The 15,616-nt window shown below is 48.2% G+C and overlaps 1 protein-coding gene across 1 annotated transcript in view; it reads right to left on the reverse strand.

Moving 5' to 3' along the window:
- Positions 1-15,305, reverse strand: part of LOC147663027 (C-type lectin domain family 2 member B-like) — a 105,320-nt gene extending 90,015 nt beyond the window's left edge. Inside the window, exons 1-2 of the mRNA XM_086950719.1 lie at positions 14,885-15,305; positions 8,173-8,268 (exon numbers count right to left, since the gene is read on the reverse strand). Of these exons, the coding sequence (XP_086806845.1) occupies positions 8,173-8,268; positions 14,885-15,047 (259 nt within the window). The 5' untranslated portion in view covers positions 15,048-15,305. The remainder of the gene's footprint in view (positions 1-8,172; positions 8,269-14,884) is intronic.
- Between the last annotated feature and the right edge of the window lie 311 nt (positions 15,306-15,616).

The raw sequence follows: 15,616 nt of genomic DNA on the forward strand, positions 1-15,616 counted from the left end.
ATATATATCTACTGGCCGAACACCTTCCAGGTGTTCACAATCAGATTGCGGATCTGTTAAGTCGACAGAGACAACAGATTCACAAATGGGAACTACATCCCCAGGTTCTTCTTCCATTTTTCCACATATGGGGCCAACCAGACATAGATCTGTTCGCCACAAACGACAACGCAAAATGCCCAACCTTCGCCGCCAGGTTTCCACACCCGATGTCCAAGGGCAATGTGATATGGATGAACTGGTCAGGCAGATTTGCGTATTCTTTTCCGCCACTCCCACCGATTCCACTAGTGGTACGTAAGCTCCGACAACAGTCTCTCAAACTAATCTTAGTGGCTCCCACATGGGCACGCCAACCGTGGTTTACAACGCTGTTGGAACTATCACTAGTTCCGCACCAAAAACTGTGCTTTTCCCCATCCGTGCTAACGCAGAACCATGGAGAGATCAGACATCCAGATCCAGGTCAGCTGAATCTAGCGATGTGGCTCCTGAAGTCCTAGAGTTTGGTTACCTTAACCTACAACCGGACTGTATGAACATCATTAAAGAAGCCAGACAACCTACTACTAGACGATGCTATGCTGCAAAATGGAAAAGATTTGCCATTTACTGCACCAATAATCATATTGACCCACTGGATGCTTCCATCCAAAATATCATTTGCTATCTACTGCACTTGCAGAGATGTAATCTAGCATATTCATCCATACGTTTATATCTAGCAGCACTTGCTGCTTACTTACAATAATACAGACAACACTTGTCACTATTTAGAGTCCCTCCAATTAAAGCCTTTATGGAGGGCCTAAAAAGAATCATTCCTCCTAGCTTACTACCCTCTTCAGTGTGGAACCTAAATAATGTTCTCACCAGGCTCATGGGATCCCCATTTAAACCTTTACACAAATGCGAACTACAGTTCCTCACATGGAAAGTAGCTTTCCTTGTTGTCATTACCTCTTTTAGAAGAGTAAGCAAGATCCAGGCTTTCACCATACAGGAACCATTCTTACAATTACATCGTAACAAAGTGGTCCTCAGAACAAACCCAAAATTCCTTCTTAAAGTCATCTCTCCATTTCATCTTAATCAATCAGTAGAGTTACTGGTGTTTTTTTCAAAACCCAGACTCAGTAGCAGAGAGAGCTCTACACACCCTAGATGTTAAAAGAGCCCTACTTTATTACATTGACAGAACCAAATCCTTTCACAAAACAAAATAATTGTTTGTAGCTTTCTCCCCACCGCATAAGGGGAATCCCATCTCTAAAGCTGCGACTGCAAAGTGGATCATTAAATGTATCCAAATATGCTACCAAAAAGCGAAACGCACATTAACAATTCCTCCTAAAGCGCACTCTACACGCAAACTAGGAGCCTCTATTGCTTTCCTATGGAACATTCCCCTAGAAGACATCTGTAAAGCAGTAACATGGTCTACAACACACATCTTCACTAAACACTATTGTGTTGACGTACAAGCCAAGCAGCAAGCTGCTGTAGGCCAAGCTGTTCTTAACACTCTCTTTCAAACTACTGCAACCGTTACAGGTGACCACTGCTGGGGGTGATACTGCTGTATAGTTTCTGCTAAGTGTGAGATCTGCAGCTAATTTGCCTCGAACGGAAAATGCTACTTACCAGTATGCATATGTTCTTGGCATGTATAGCCGCACATTCTCATACGCCCACCCGCCACCCCGGGACCTGTATCTGTTCCAGTTCTATCTTAATTAGATATACATACATTGACATCTTCTTTCTTTCTACTAATTCCATCATTTCCCATCATGGAACAAAAACAATCTAAGGATGGAGTCGCTGCCCATGCACACTATCGTCCAAGGGAGGAGTCACCTATCTCGTGACTACAATGACTTCTTCCAAGACAACAACAACATGCAAGCATCCGAGCCCAACACCAGATGACGATCTAATGCCAAGTGTGAGAATCTGCAGCTCTACATGCCAAGAACAGATGCATACTGGTAAGTAGCATTTTCCTTCCAGGTGGTTAGAAGAAAGGTTTTTGGAAGAGCCAACTACAAGACTGAGGATTGAATTTACTGATGTTTTCTGCATGGAAGATTTTTCATCTGACATTCTGTTAGACAATGGGATGTAATTCACTTCTTGTGCGATTAAATTGTTTGAATTATGGTGGTATTAAGCACAAAAGGTATAGCTTGTATCATCCCCAAAGCAATGGCCACATAGAAAGGATAAATAGATTAGTAATTGGAGTAGCACTCGACCCTTGGTCACTGTGCCCCGCCCTGTTGCCGCTGATAGCTCCATGAATCTGGGACTGCGCTCCCAGTCACCACTGCCTCCAGTTCAATCCTGCTGGTCGCAGATCCACTTGGTATTTTTGCTTGCTGTAATTTTAGCTCTAATTTAATTTTATTCTCTTATTTTATTGGCAATAATTTTATTGACTTCATTTCTTTTCTATTTTCCTTGGTTGATTAAATCTCACTGGTTATTTGATTGGCTCTTTTGGGTTTGTGTCCTCCACTGCTGTTGCCCCTCTCGTTCTGGCTGCTTTTTCCCACTCCTGTCACTTTTCCCGCTCCCTCGCCTCCCAACAGCAGCGCCTTGAGACCCTCACGGGTGAGTAGTGCGCTTTGCAAATGTTCTGATTGATTGACTGATTGATCAGCTCCAACCACCTCCCAGGACTACTTATAGAGGCCGCTGCACGGCGACAGTAGTATCCCTTGCCCCTTGATCACTGCACTTCTCCCACGCCCCCTCCCAGGAATACTGGACACGCTAAAGGCAAGCCCATCTGTGCCTGTATGTGCCTGGACCTCGCTCAGCGCCAGGACCCCTGGCCCTCCCACCATCTGCTGCTACACCAGCAAGAAGCTCCTGGCCTTGGACCCCGGACACCACAAAAACAGCTGCTTCACGTCCTCCACATGATCATCCAAAGGACACTTCACCTGTCGCCACTGCCGCTTCTCCTGCTACACAAGACCACCAGCCCACACTGGTACCTGCACCGCCACCTCAGTGCACTACAAACAACCTGGAACTGCTCCAACGTATCTTGCTCAATGCCCGCTCCCTCTGCAAACATGCCACAGAAATCTGGGATACCATCTCCAACCATTCTCCTGACGTGGACTTAATCACCAAAATATGGGTTTACCCCTATTGAACCCGGACATCGCCACCACCACTGTCGAAGTCTACAAGATGATATATCAAGACAGCATCAACAAAAACGACATGGATATTGCCATCATCTTCAAGGAAACCATCTTATGCACCATCATTAAGCAACGCCTCTCAAGGAACACCTCAACTTTAGGACCGATGCAAAGACCACAGAAAGAGGCACCATTCCCTACAGACCTCTGGGAACTCAACCAGTTTTCTGCAATGCCATCTACAACCTCATTGCCCACATTGCCATGGACTCCCACCACTATGTCCTACTTGGCCATTTCAATTTCCACGTTGATGACCCCAATGACACCAACTCCACCATCCTCCTGGAGAACTTGAACAACACCGGCCTCACCCAACTCACATAACCCATACACAAATTTGGGGGGGCACTTGATGTGAATTTGACCTCCAGCAACAGAATCAAATTCACCCTACATCAGAAAACTCACCTGGACTGACCACTCCATGGTTCACTTCACCATCTCTAATGACAGCCTGTGACATTCCTAAAGCCCCTCCCTCTTCCGCTGAACATATTAACGTTAAATTGATAGACTTGTATTTTCAGAATTGGAACATTTACAATACCAACTATTCATAACAAACTCATTTTTGCTGTTCATTTAGCTTGTAGGCCAGGCTTGTTTGAGGTGCATGTGTTGATTGCTGTGTGAGATGTCTGGATGCGATAACATAAAACTCACAGCCATGCACCCAGACACTGGTCAGATGCACTGCTGAGTGAAGCACAGGATTGTAGGTTACAACTTGTAATTTAAATCCTTACTTACACAGGCCTCTCTTCTCGGACAGGAATCCTACTTACACATAATTGTCCTCGCCCCTTTTAGAGAGTCCACCCTATCTTTTTCATCCCCCTTGAAGCACTGCCCAGAAGACCACTGGGCCCAGATGGCTTTCCATAATTGCTTTAAGCCTGCCTTCCCTATAAACAGACCTATCCCCCACACGCAGGTGTTTAGGATCCTCATCTAACACGAAGCCCTCACTGGACTGGGCTTTGGTGGGTGTGGACTATAAAGGTATGTACAGACCTATCCGCTACACACAGGTGTTTAGGATCCTCATCGAACATGAAGCCCTCACTGGACTGGGCTTTGGTGGGTGTGGACTATAAAGGTATGTACAGACCTATCCCCTACACACAGCTGTTTAGGATCCTCATCTAACACGAAGCCCTCACTGGACTGGGCTTTGGTGGGTGTGGACTATAAAGGTATGTACAGACCTATCCCCGCACACAGGTTTTTAGGATCCTCATCTAACAAGAAGCCCTCAATGGACTGGGACTTGGTGGGTGTGGACTATAAAGGTATGTACAGACCTATCCCCTACACACAGGTGTTTAGGATCCTCATCCAACACGAAGCCCTCACTGGACTGGGAGTTGGTGGGTGTGGACTATAAAGGTATGTACAGACCTATCCCCCACACGCAGGTGTTTAGGATCCTCATCTAACATGAAGCCCTCATTGGACTGGGCTTTGGTGGGTGTGGACTATAAAGGTATGTACAGACCTATCCCTCGCACACAAGTGTTTAGGATCCTCATCTAACACGAAGCCCTCACTGGACTGGGCTTTGGTGGGTGTGGACTATAAAGATATGTACAGACCTATCCCCAGCAAACAGGTGTTTAGGATCCTCATCTAACACGAAGCCCTCAATGGACTGGGACTTGGTGGGTGTGGACTATAAAGGTATGTACAGACCTATCCCCTACACACAGGTGTTTAGGATCCTCATCTAACACGAAGCCCTCAATGGACTGGGACTTGGTGGGTGTGGACTATAAAGGTATGTACAGACCTATCCCCTACACACAGGTGTTTAGGATCCTCATCCAACACAAAGCCCTCACTGGACTGGGAGTTGGTGGGTGTGTAATATAAAGGTATGTACAGACCTATCCCCCACACGCAGGTGTTTAGGATCCTCATCTAACATGAAGCCCTCATTGGACTGGGCTTTGGTGGGTGTGGACTATAAAGGTATGTACAGACCTATCCCTCGCACACAAGTGTTTAGGATCCTCATCTAACACGAAGCCCTCACTGGACTGGACTTTGGTGGGTGTGGACTATAAAGATATGTACAGACCTATCCCCAGCAAACAAGTGTTTAGGATCCTCATCTAACACGAAGCCCTCAATGGACTGGGACTTGGTGGGTGTGGACTATAAAGGTATGTACAGACCTATCCCCTACACACAGGTGTTTAGGATCCTCATCTAACAAGAAGCCCTCAATGGACTGGGACTTGGTGGGTGTGGACTATAAAGGTATGTACAGACCTATCCCCTACACACAGCTGTTTAGGATCCTCATCTAACACGAAGCCCTCAATGGACTGGGACTTGGTGGGTGTGGGCTATAAAGGTATGTACAGACCTATCCCCTACACACAGGTGTTTAGGATCCTCATCTAACACGAAGCCCTCAATGGACTGGGACTTGGTGGGTGTGGACTATAAAGGTATGTATGGACCTATCCCCTGCACACAGGTGTTTAGGATCCTCATCTAACACGAAGCCCTCATTGGACTGGGCTTTGGTGGGTGTGGACTATAAAGGTATGTACGGACCTATCCCCTGCACACAGGTGTTTAGGATCCTCATCTAACACGAAGCCCTCATTGGACTGGGCTTTGGTGGGTGTGGACTATAAAGGTATGTACGGACCTATCCCCCGCACGCAGGTGTTTAGGATCCTCATCTAACACGAAGCCCTCAATGGACTGGGCTTTGGTGGGTGTGGACTATAAAGGTATGTACGGACCTATCCCCCGCACGCAGGTGTTTAGGATCCTCATCTAACACGAAGCCCTCAATGGACTGGGCTTTGGTGGGTGTGGGCTATAAAGGTATGTACAGACCTATCCCCTGCACACAGGTGTTTAGGATCCTCATCTAACACGAAGCCCTCATTGGACTGGGCTTTGGTGGGTGTGGACTATAAAGGTATGTACGGACCTATCCCCTGCACACAAGTGTTTAGGATCCTCATCTAACACGAAGCCCTCACCGGACTGGGCTTTGGTGGGTGTGGACTATAAAGGTATGTACAGACCTATCCCCTGCACACAGGTGTTTAGGATCCTCATCTAACACGAAGCCCTCATTGGACTGGGCTTTGGTGGGTGTGGACTATAAACCTATCCAGAGAACTCCTTTCTGCAGTGACGTCAGCAGTGAAGGTGCCTTCACTCTGAAGTAATGAGCGCCACGAGGAGGAAGGGTCATTTTTATCACATTAAATAAATATTTAATGGAGGTAAATAAAGATCCGACCTTCCAAGGCTGCGACAGGGAGACCTGTGCATGATCTTCACCTGGAGACAGCCCCCCCTGGCTGCATCACAGGGTGGTACACACAAACTGCTTGGACTGAGGCTAGAGGGGGAGTCAGTGGGGTGGGCACCCCCTACAGACAGCGATCACACAGGGGCTCTAATGAGAGACTCTATCCTCTTGGCTACTAAAGGAGGGGGAGACGATGAGAAACTTCTGTACCCCAAGCACACCTCACCTGGCACAAGGTACACATAGGAGCTAGAGCCAGATCAGACACCTGAGGAGGGAGTGAGGGGCTGAAGGAGGGGAGATGTGAGAGGTGCCTGAGGCACCAAAACCTCATGTATACTGCCCCTGGCTCAAGATACATGTGTGACAACACCTGACACTGGCTGTACATACATGTGTGACAACACCTGACACTGCCTCTACTTACCTGTGTGACAACATCTGACACTGGCTCTATATACATGTGTGACAACACTTGACATCTCTGAGTGTTTGTGTAACAGCACCTGACACCTCTGTCTCCATTTGTGTGTGACAGCACCCAATATCTCTAGCACTGGTTCTACGTGTGTGTGTTTGTGTGTGTGTGTGTATATGTGTGGCTGTGACAGCACCAGACATCTCTGGCACTGGTTCTACATTGTGTGTCTGTGTGACAGCATCTCAACTGCTGGCACTACATATTTGTGTGACAGCACCTGACACCTGTGGTACGGACTCTACTTGTGTGTTACAGCACCTGACACCTTTGACACTGGCTCTATGTGTGTGTAAAAGCACCTGACACCTCTGGCACTGGCTCTATGTGTGTAACAGCACCTGACACATCTGGCACTGGCTCTATGTGTGTGTGTGACAGCACTTGACACCTCTGGCACTGGCTCTATGTGTGTGTGTGACCGCACCTGACACCGGCTCTATGTGAGTGTGTATGTGTGACAGCTCCTGACACCGGCTCTATGTGTGTGTGTGTGTGTGACAGCACCGGACACCTCTGGCACTGGATCTAGGTGTATGTGTGACAGCTCCTGACACCGGCTCTATGTGTGTGTGTGTGTGTGTGTGTGTGTGTGTGTGTGTGTGTGTGTGACAGCACCTGACACCTCACCTCTAACACGGTCTCTATGTGTGTGTGTGACAGCTCCTGACACCAGCTCTATGTGTGTGTGACAGCCCCTGACCCCTGTGGGACTGGCTCAATGGGTATATCTGTGACAGCACCTCACACCTGTGTGTGTGTGTGTGTGTGCGTGTGTGTGTGTGTGTGTGTGTGTGTGTGTGTGTGACAATACCTGACACCTCAGTACTCAATCTATGTGTATCTTTGTAACACACCTGACACCGCCCCTACATGTATGACGTGTGTATAAGGAACGAGGGAAACCAAAATAAATCGGTCAGGGACCTTGGAAACGAACTTATTGCACGAGACAGTGGTCCCTGAGTTAGAGGAGAATATAAATATAATAAATACAGCCTCAATCAGTGCTATATTTTAGCCATTATCCAGCCGGACAAGGGCTGCTTTAATATGCAAAATGTTTGAATAAAACGGGAATGCGAGTTCCATAACAGTGGGATACCAGCTGCATGTATGACAGCACCTGACACTGACTTTAAGAGCAATCTCTGACCTCGTGCTCTGTATGAGAGTGGTAGACTTACCAGTCAGTCGAGCCAAGATCAGCCCCAGCAGTACCAGCAGCAGCAGCAGCGAAAGTCCACAGACAGCCCTGAGCAGCACTCGGGAGGATAGAGTCACTGCAAGAGAGGAGGCAGGACAAGGGGTCAGAGAAGCTTCTGGTCACAGGATGCAGTGAGAGGATCTCTACAGGATAGGGGGTGGTGGGCCTGTACTGGCCGGGGCAGGTACAGGGGTCTGCTGGGTGTCTCTTACTGGGCCTATATAATGTCTGACGCCATATGTGAACTTCAGACACCTGTAGGCTTCTAGGCGCTCAAGATATTGGCTTTCAGTACTGCTAGGCTTAGAGAATAGGACTCTATAGGCTAGGACAGTGTCAAGATTTAAAGCTTCTGTCCTTCACTCAGAGAACCTGGAACCTCTAATATCTGACACCACTTGGTGGATTCAACTCCTTGGGCTTCATGGCGCTAGAAAGGAGGATACCGGCGCAGGGTTCCCCCCCTCAGCAATGTTGAGAGTTTTACCATGGTAGGAATCACTGAAGGTTTGCAAAGAAATAACCAGCTTTTCTGCTAAAGAGGCCTCAAAATGAACTTTTATTATTGAATTTGGAATCCAGGTTCAAGGTGAGATGAATTCTCAGACTCATTTCATGAAATGACTCCTCAGCAGTAAAACACGTGCAGGGGGGACATTAATGTACATCACAGCACATGCTCTCTCCTGCTCCTCAGTTTGATGATCAGATAGAAGTGAATACATTCATTATTATTCTTGCTCGTTTTGTCCCAGGACTTATTCGCTTCTGAGGTCACTCTGGTAAGTCACAGTTTCGAGCCAAGGTTACAGAGAGCTTCAAGGTCACCAAGCTTTGGAGCTGTTGATTTACTCCTCACACAGCTCCGACAGTCAGCAGAAGACTTTACAGAGACTTACTCCTGCTCCGAAGAATGTTCAGAAGGAGAGCAGATGAGAAGGGGCACTGCCGTTAGTTTTACCAATGCTTGTGCCTCTATTCTGCAAGCATTGAAAGTCAATACTGGCAGCCAGCAAGCACTGACAGAACCAATACTGGAGCCAACAAGCACTGACAAAAACAATACTGGAGCCAACTATCACTGACAAAACCAATACTGGAGCCAACAAGCATTGGCAAAACCAATACTGGAGCCAACAAGCATGGATAAAACCAATACTGGCATCCAACAAGCATTGACAAAACCAATACTGGCAGCCAGCAAGCACTGACAAAACAAATACTGGCATCCAACAAGCATTGACAAAACCAATACTGGCAGCCAACAAGCACTGACAAAACTACTACTAGCATCCAACAAGCATTGACAAAACCAATACTGGCAGCCAACAAGCATTGACAAAACCAATACTGGCAGCCAACAAGCACTGACAAAACTAATACTGGCATCCAACAAGCATTGACAAAACCAATACTGGCAGCCAACAAGCACTGACAAAACAAATACTGGCATCCAACAAGCATTGACAAAACCAATACTGGCAGCCAACAAGCACTGACAAAACTACTACTGGCATCCAACAAGCATTGACAAAACCAATACTGGCAGCCAACAAGCACTGACAAAACTAATACTGGCATCCAACAAGCATTGACAAAACCAATACTGGCAGCCAACAAGCACTGACAAAACTAATACTGGCAGCCAACAAGCACTGACAAAGCCAATACTGTCAGCCAGAAATCATTAACAAAGTGAGATCTTTGCAGTGCTTATGAGGGGCTGTTCTTGCCCTTCTTCCTCTCTCTCTGCTCCTTCCACTCACCCACCTTCCTCTATTAATTATCCCCTTAGCACCACCCCACATAGAGGCTGCTGCCCCACAACAGCACTCAGCCCCCTCAGGCTGGCTTCTGCGCCCTCAGCTTGTGACCCTCTTCATATGGATTTGACACAGTTTCTTGTCGCCGCCTGTGGATGTGCAGAGACAGAGACACTGACACACAGGGCACATTCAATGGATTGTGTTAATGCTTTACCATAATAATTGTAATTATTACAAGCAGGGATGTTTACACCGCCGTCACAACTGTCTTTAGGTAAAGCATTCATTAATTAAGATAGCCACCATGAATGCAAGAACACCCAGGAAATCTGTCTTAGCCTAGCCGGAGCAAATAAGCATTGGGAAAGCCTTTAGATTTATTAACTTTTGCACGTGCTTGTTAGTTTGCTGTAGTATGTCAAGCAGATACATTCCCGTCAGAAACAGTGAAAAAAAGAAAACAGAGGCAAACACCTCTCCCTGTTTCCGCGCTGTGCTGTTTGCAGCTCAGACACAAACTGGAAGAATTTCTGAGTAAAATGGGGATTCCCTCATTTGCATGGTGGCGGGGCAACATCTGAATATGGTTACTCCTTTGCTTCCAACGTCTGCTCCTGCGTCTGCATCACTGTGGGCCACTCAGAGACTGACCCGAAGCCTCTACAAGTGAGGTATCACAGCGAGCTGAAAGTAAACTTCCAGAGTGACATGCTTTGTCTGTGCTACCTCCTTCTGAGCACGAGGTTCACTGCACCTGTGGTACAAGTCCCTGCACTTCCCACTCCTGCGTCTTCATCACTGTGAGCCAATCAGAGGCTGGCCTGAAGCCCCTACAAGTGAAGTATCACAGCGAGCTGAAAGTAAACTTCCAGAGTGACATGCTTCTTCTGTGCTCCCTCCTTCTGTGCATGAGGTTCACTGCACCTGTGGTACAAGTCCCTCCACTTCCTACTTCTGCATCTGCATCACTGTGGGCCAATCAGAGACCGACCCGAAGCCCCTACAAGTGAGGTATCACAGCGAGCTGAAAGTGAACTTCCAGAGTGACATGCTTCTTCTGTGTTTCCTTCTTCTGTGCATGAGGTTCACTGCACCTGTGGTACAAGTCCCTGCACGTCCCACTTTTTCTCCTGCATCTTTATCACTGTGGGCCAATCAGAGACTGACCTGAAGCGCTTACAAGTGAAGTATCACAGCGAGCTGAAAGTAAACTTCCAGAGGGACATGCTTCTGTGCTACCTCCTTCTGTGCATGAGGTTCACTGCACCTGTGGTACAAGTCCCTGCACTTCCCACTTCTGCATCTGCATCACTGTGGGCCCCTCAGAGGCTGACCCGAAGCCCCTACAAGTGAGGCATCACAGCGAGCTGATAGTAAACTTCCAGAGGGACATGCTTCTTCTGTGCTCCCTCCTTCCGTGCACGAGGTTCACTGCACCTGTGGTACGAGTCCCTGCACTTCCCACTTCTGACTCTTCATCACTGTGGGCCAATCAGAGACTGACCTGAAGCCCTTCAAGTGAGGCATCACTTTACAACTGTAAACACACTATAAAACTCTGGTGGAACAAATCCAGAACTTTGCATCAAATACCCTGGTTCTCTTTCAAGTGAAATTTTAATTCACATCCATTTTTTATCCACAGATCTTTCTACATGAAATAAGCATTTGCAAAGAAAACAGGCCTGGTACTCTATTTTAGGTGCGCCTTCACCGATTGGTGAGCTGCATGTGTGTGTTGTTGTGGATGGATGAGTGGATGAATGCAACAATAGGTTAACAGGGCATGAGTGCAAGCATCAGTGACCTAGTGCAGGGGCGAAGAGTCACCGAGTACAGGCTTGGACACTTGAACGCAGTGAAGAGGCATTTCCGTTTATAAACCAGACCTATTGGCTTTGGCTCTGCAGTCTGAGTATGTAATGGTGAACGCTTAAAATTGGGCATACAGAATTGCAGATTGACCTGGCGCCTAAAATACATCCTGAGTGCAGAGTCCCTGTAGGCGCACTCGAGGCGCTATAAAGACACACATGACTGCTGCATGTGACCACTACACCCAGGCCCAACAACAGCAGGATTGTTGCATTCAGACCATTGAGTACCTTGCATGGGGTGTGAATGAGGGGGACACATGTGAGTCCGCTAAAATTGCCGTAGATAATGCAGCAAGTATCAGACAAGTGCAAAGGGCAGCTTTTTAAGAAAAAGCACTGGCAAAGCCAGTAGGTTTCACCTACAAGAAAGCTATTAGCTTTGAAATTGTCTTTTAGCGTGGCTGCTGCTCACCATGGCTTAAAGTTAGTGGTGTTATGTGGAGGAGAGTAGAGTGGAGTGGGGACCACAGAGTGGAGTGGTGGAGTGGAGTGGACTGGTGTAGAGTGGCGTATAGTGGAGTTGCATAGAGGGGAGTGGTTTGCATTGGAATGAAACAAAGTTGAATAGCATACAGTAGACTGGCATAGAGTAGAGTTGCAAAGAGTGGAGTGACAGAGTAGAGTGACGTAAAGCAGAGTGGCGTCAAGTGGAATCGAGTGGCATACAGTAGAGTGCCACCTAGTGGAGAGGCGTATAGTAGGGTGGTGTAGGATAGAGGGGCAGAGTGGAGTGGCCTAAAAGAGAATGGTGTAGAAAGAAATTGAATTATGTGGAGTGGAGAGGGGTAGAGTGGAAAAGGCGTACAGTGGAGTGGTGTACAGTGGAATTAAATGGAGTGGAGGGAATGGAGTGGTGTAGAGTGAAGTGGTGTAGAGTGAAGTTATGTTATGTTATGTTAATTTTGATTTATATAGCGCCAAATCACCAACAGGTCTCTTAGCGCTTGCTTTGGGAACCCGTCCTGGCTTTCCCTGCGAGATAACCCCTACTGGGCATCCCCAAGGTGAAGACCAGGCATCCTATTGCGGTAGGGCCGTAGTGGAGATTAAGCAAGCTATTGCCAAGAGTTGCAGAGTGTGAACCCATGATTTGAGTAGGCACCGAGGCGAGAATTATCGTGTCCGTGGACATTTTGAGCTCAAGACCCTGCCGCGTCGGGAATTGAACCCTGGTCCCGGGTCTGACCTCTGCATCAGGGTCTGCCTCCTCTAACCGATGAGCCACACTTCTCCAAGTGGCATTAAGTAGAGCAGTGTGGAGTAGCAAAGAGTGAAGTGGCATAGAGAAGAGTGGCGTAGAGAAGAGTGGCGTACAGTGGTATAGAGTGTTGTGGCCTAGACTGGAATAGATTGGCATGGATGAGTGGCGTGGAGTAAAGTGGTGTAGAGTGGAGTGGTACATAGTGTCAAAGAGTGGCGTGGCCTAAAGTGGAATGGATTGGCATAAAGTGGAGTGGTATAGAGTGGAAATGTGTAGAGTGCATAGAGTGTAATGGTGTGGAGGGTGTAGACTAGAGTGGAAAGGCGTAGAGTGCCACTGGATGGCACTGAGTGGAGTGGCATAGAGTGGAGTGGTGTAGAGTGGAGTAGATTGGCGTGCCGTACATTGGAGTGTTGGAGAGTGGAGTGGCGTACAGTGCGGTTGGATAATATTGTGCCGAGGGGCGTATAGTGGAGTGGCATAGATTGGTGTGCCATATATTGGAGTGCCACAGAGTGGAGTGGGATACAGTGTAGTGATGTGTAGTGTCATAGATTAGCATAGCGTGTATTGGAGTGCTGCATAGAGGAGTGGCCATTGTGTTGTTGGATAACATTGTGTGGAGTGGAGTGGCGTATATTTGAGTGGTGTATAGTGGAGTGGCATAGATTGGCGTGCCTCATATTGGGGCGCCGCATAGAGGAGTGGCGTAATGTGTTGTTGGATAACATTGTGTGGAGTGGAGTGGGATATAGCGTAGTGATGTGTAGTGTCATAGATTAGCATAGTGTATATTGGAGTGCTGCATAGAGGAGTGGCCATTGTGTTGTTGCATAACATTGTGTGGGGTGGAGTGGCGTATAGTGGAGTGGTGTAGAGGGGAGTGGCATAGATTGGTGTGCTGTGTATTGGAGTGACATAGAGTGGAGTGGCGTATAGTGGAGTGGTGTAGAGTGGAGTGGCATAGATTGGCGTGCCGTATATTGGTGCGCCGCATAGAGGAGTGGGGTAATGTGTTGTTGGATAACAGTGTGTGGAGTAGAGAGGTGTAGAGTTGAGTGGTGCAGATTGGAGTGATGTAGAGTAGCATAGCGTTGAGTGACGTAAAGCAGTACAGTTGTTAGTATAAGTAACAAAAGAGTCAATAAAAATGGCACAAAGAGTGAAGGCAGTGTGAATAAGAAGCTGTATGTCTGTGATTAAGGTGAGAAAGCGCATTGTACATTCAAAAACACGACTGAAATGCTTAAATAATAAAAACAATGCGTTGAAAAAAGACACAGAAGGGCAAAGACGAGGAAGAACACATGCACTTGGTCCGTGCTCCAGGGAGGAACTGACACAAGAAAGGAAAGGAATCCTATGGGAGCTAAGCAATGGAATGATCACTAATGAGAGTGACAATGAAAACAACGAATGGCAAGCTGTGGGCGGGTTCTAAGCACCTGATTGTAACCAATGAGCTGTGCAGGCGTGACCTAACCTGGGGGGGGGCATGCAAATGGCACATCAGCTTCAAGGCCTTTTTTCCACATGTTGTGTTTATTTAAATCTCGTGTCTCTGCCAGGTGCTGATCATCGATATTTAGTCGAACTGAGTATTCAAAATGTACAAGCATTGGCAAGAGCATAGGTCTGAGATGCACTCTGAATTACAAGTCAAATCGATGTGTATTCAAAACAAGCAAGCACTACTTCCTTTACCAATGCTTGTTTTTACTTCACTTGACACCCCTAACTCCTGGTGAAATTCCCGCCATCAGGTCTTTAGCACAAAAAGTTGTAAATTCCTGCTCCCCTTTCACTGCTGATCCCCCCTCCCCCTCGGGTGTCATTTCACCTTCTTACCTGTAGGTGGCAGGTGCTTCCTCTTCCGGCTCCCCGCCTCTCCATGGGGTGTCTGTGTGGACCCCTCGGGTCCTGTCCTCGGTATCAGGCCCTGCTGCTCTGCCCCCGACCTCCTCTCCTTCGGGGCCTCTCTCCTGTCCGGGCTCTCCCTCCCCAGCAGCATCTCAGCTCCTGACTCCACATCTTCTCCCTCTCTCCATGTGTCTTCTCCCTGTCCCTCTGACCCAGTCCCCTCCTTCAGGGACTCTGGGCTCTCCCTCCCCGGCAGCCTCTCACCTCCTGACTCCGCATCTTCTCCTCCTCTCTCTGTGTCTCGGTGCAGCCCCAGGCCTGAGTCCCTCCTCTCACCCCTGTCTGCATCCCCCCTCTGCCCCTCTGGTCCGGCCCCACCCACAGCCCCCGGCCTCGGTCCTGGGCTGTCCTGGCCCCCGGGCTCTGGCGGGGTCATGGGGGTGTCGGGCATTGTATAAGCTCTGGTGTCCTCTTCAGCCCTATCTCAAGCCCCGTCTCAGCGCCCCCTGATACTCCGGACCCTCCATCCTCTCAGCTCCTGCCTCTGGTAGAAATGAAAGCTGCTGCTCCCCCTCCTGCTGTAGATACATCTCTCCTGATGTTACAGGTGTGTACAGAACAGCGCCCTTTGCCCTCGGCCGCCAGGTATGGGTGGGGCCCCTCACCTGGCATCAGACGCCCTGCGGCCCTCACTGCGGGTTACCTGGAGCTGAGCTGGTG

The sequence above is a fragment of the Lissotriton vulgaris genome, unplaced genomic scaffold, assembly GCF_964263255.1.
Source record: "Lissotriton vulgaris unplaced genomic scaffold, aLisVul1.2 SCAFFOLD_2054, whole genome shotgun sequence".
Lineage (NCBI taxonomy): Eukaryota > Metazoa > Chordata > Amphibia > Caudata > Salamandridae > Lissotriton > Lissotriton vulgaris.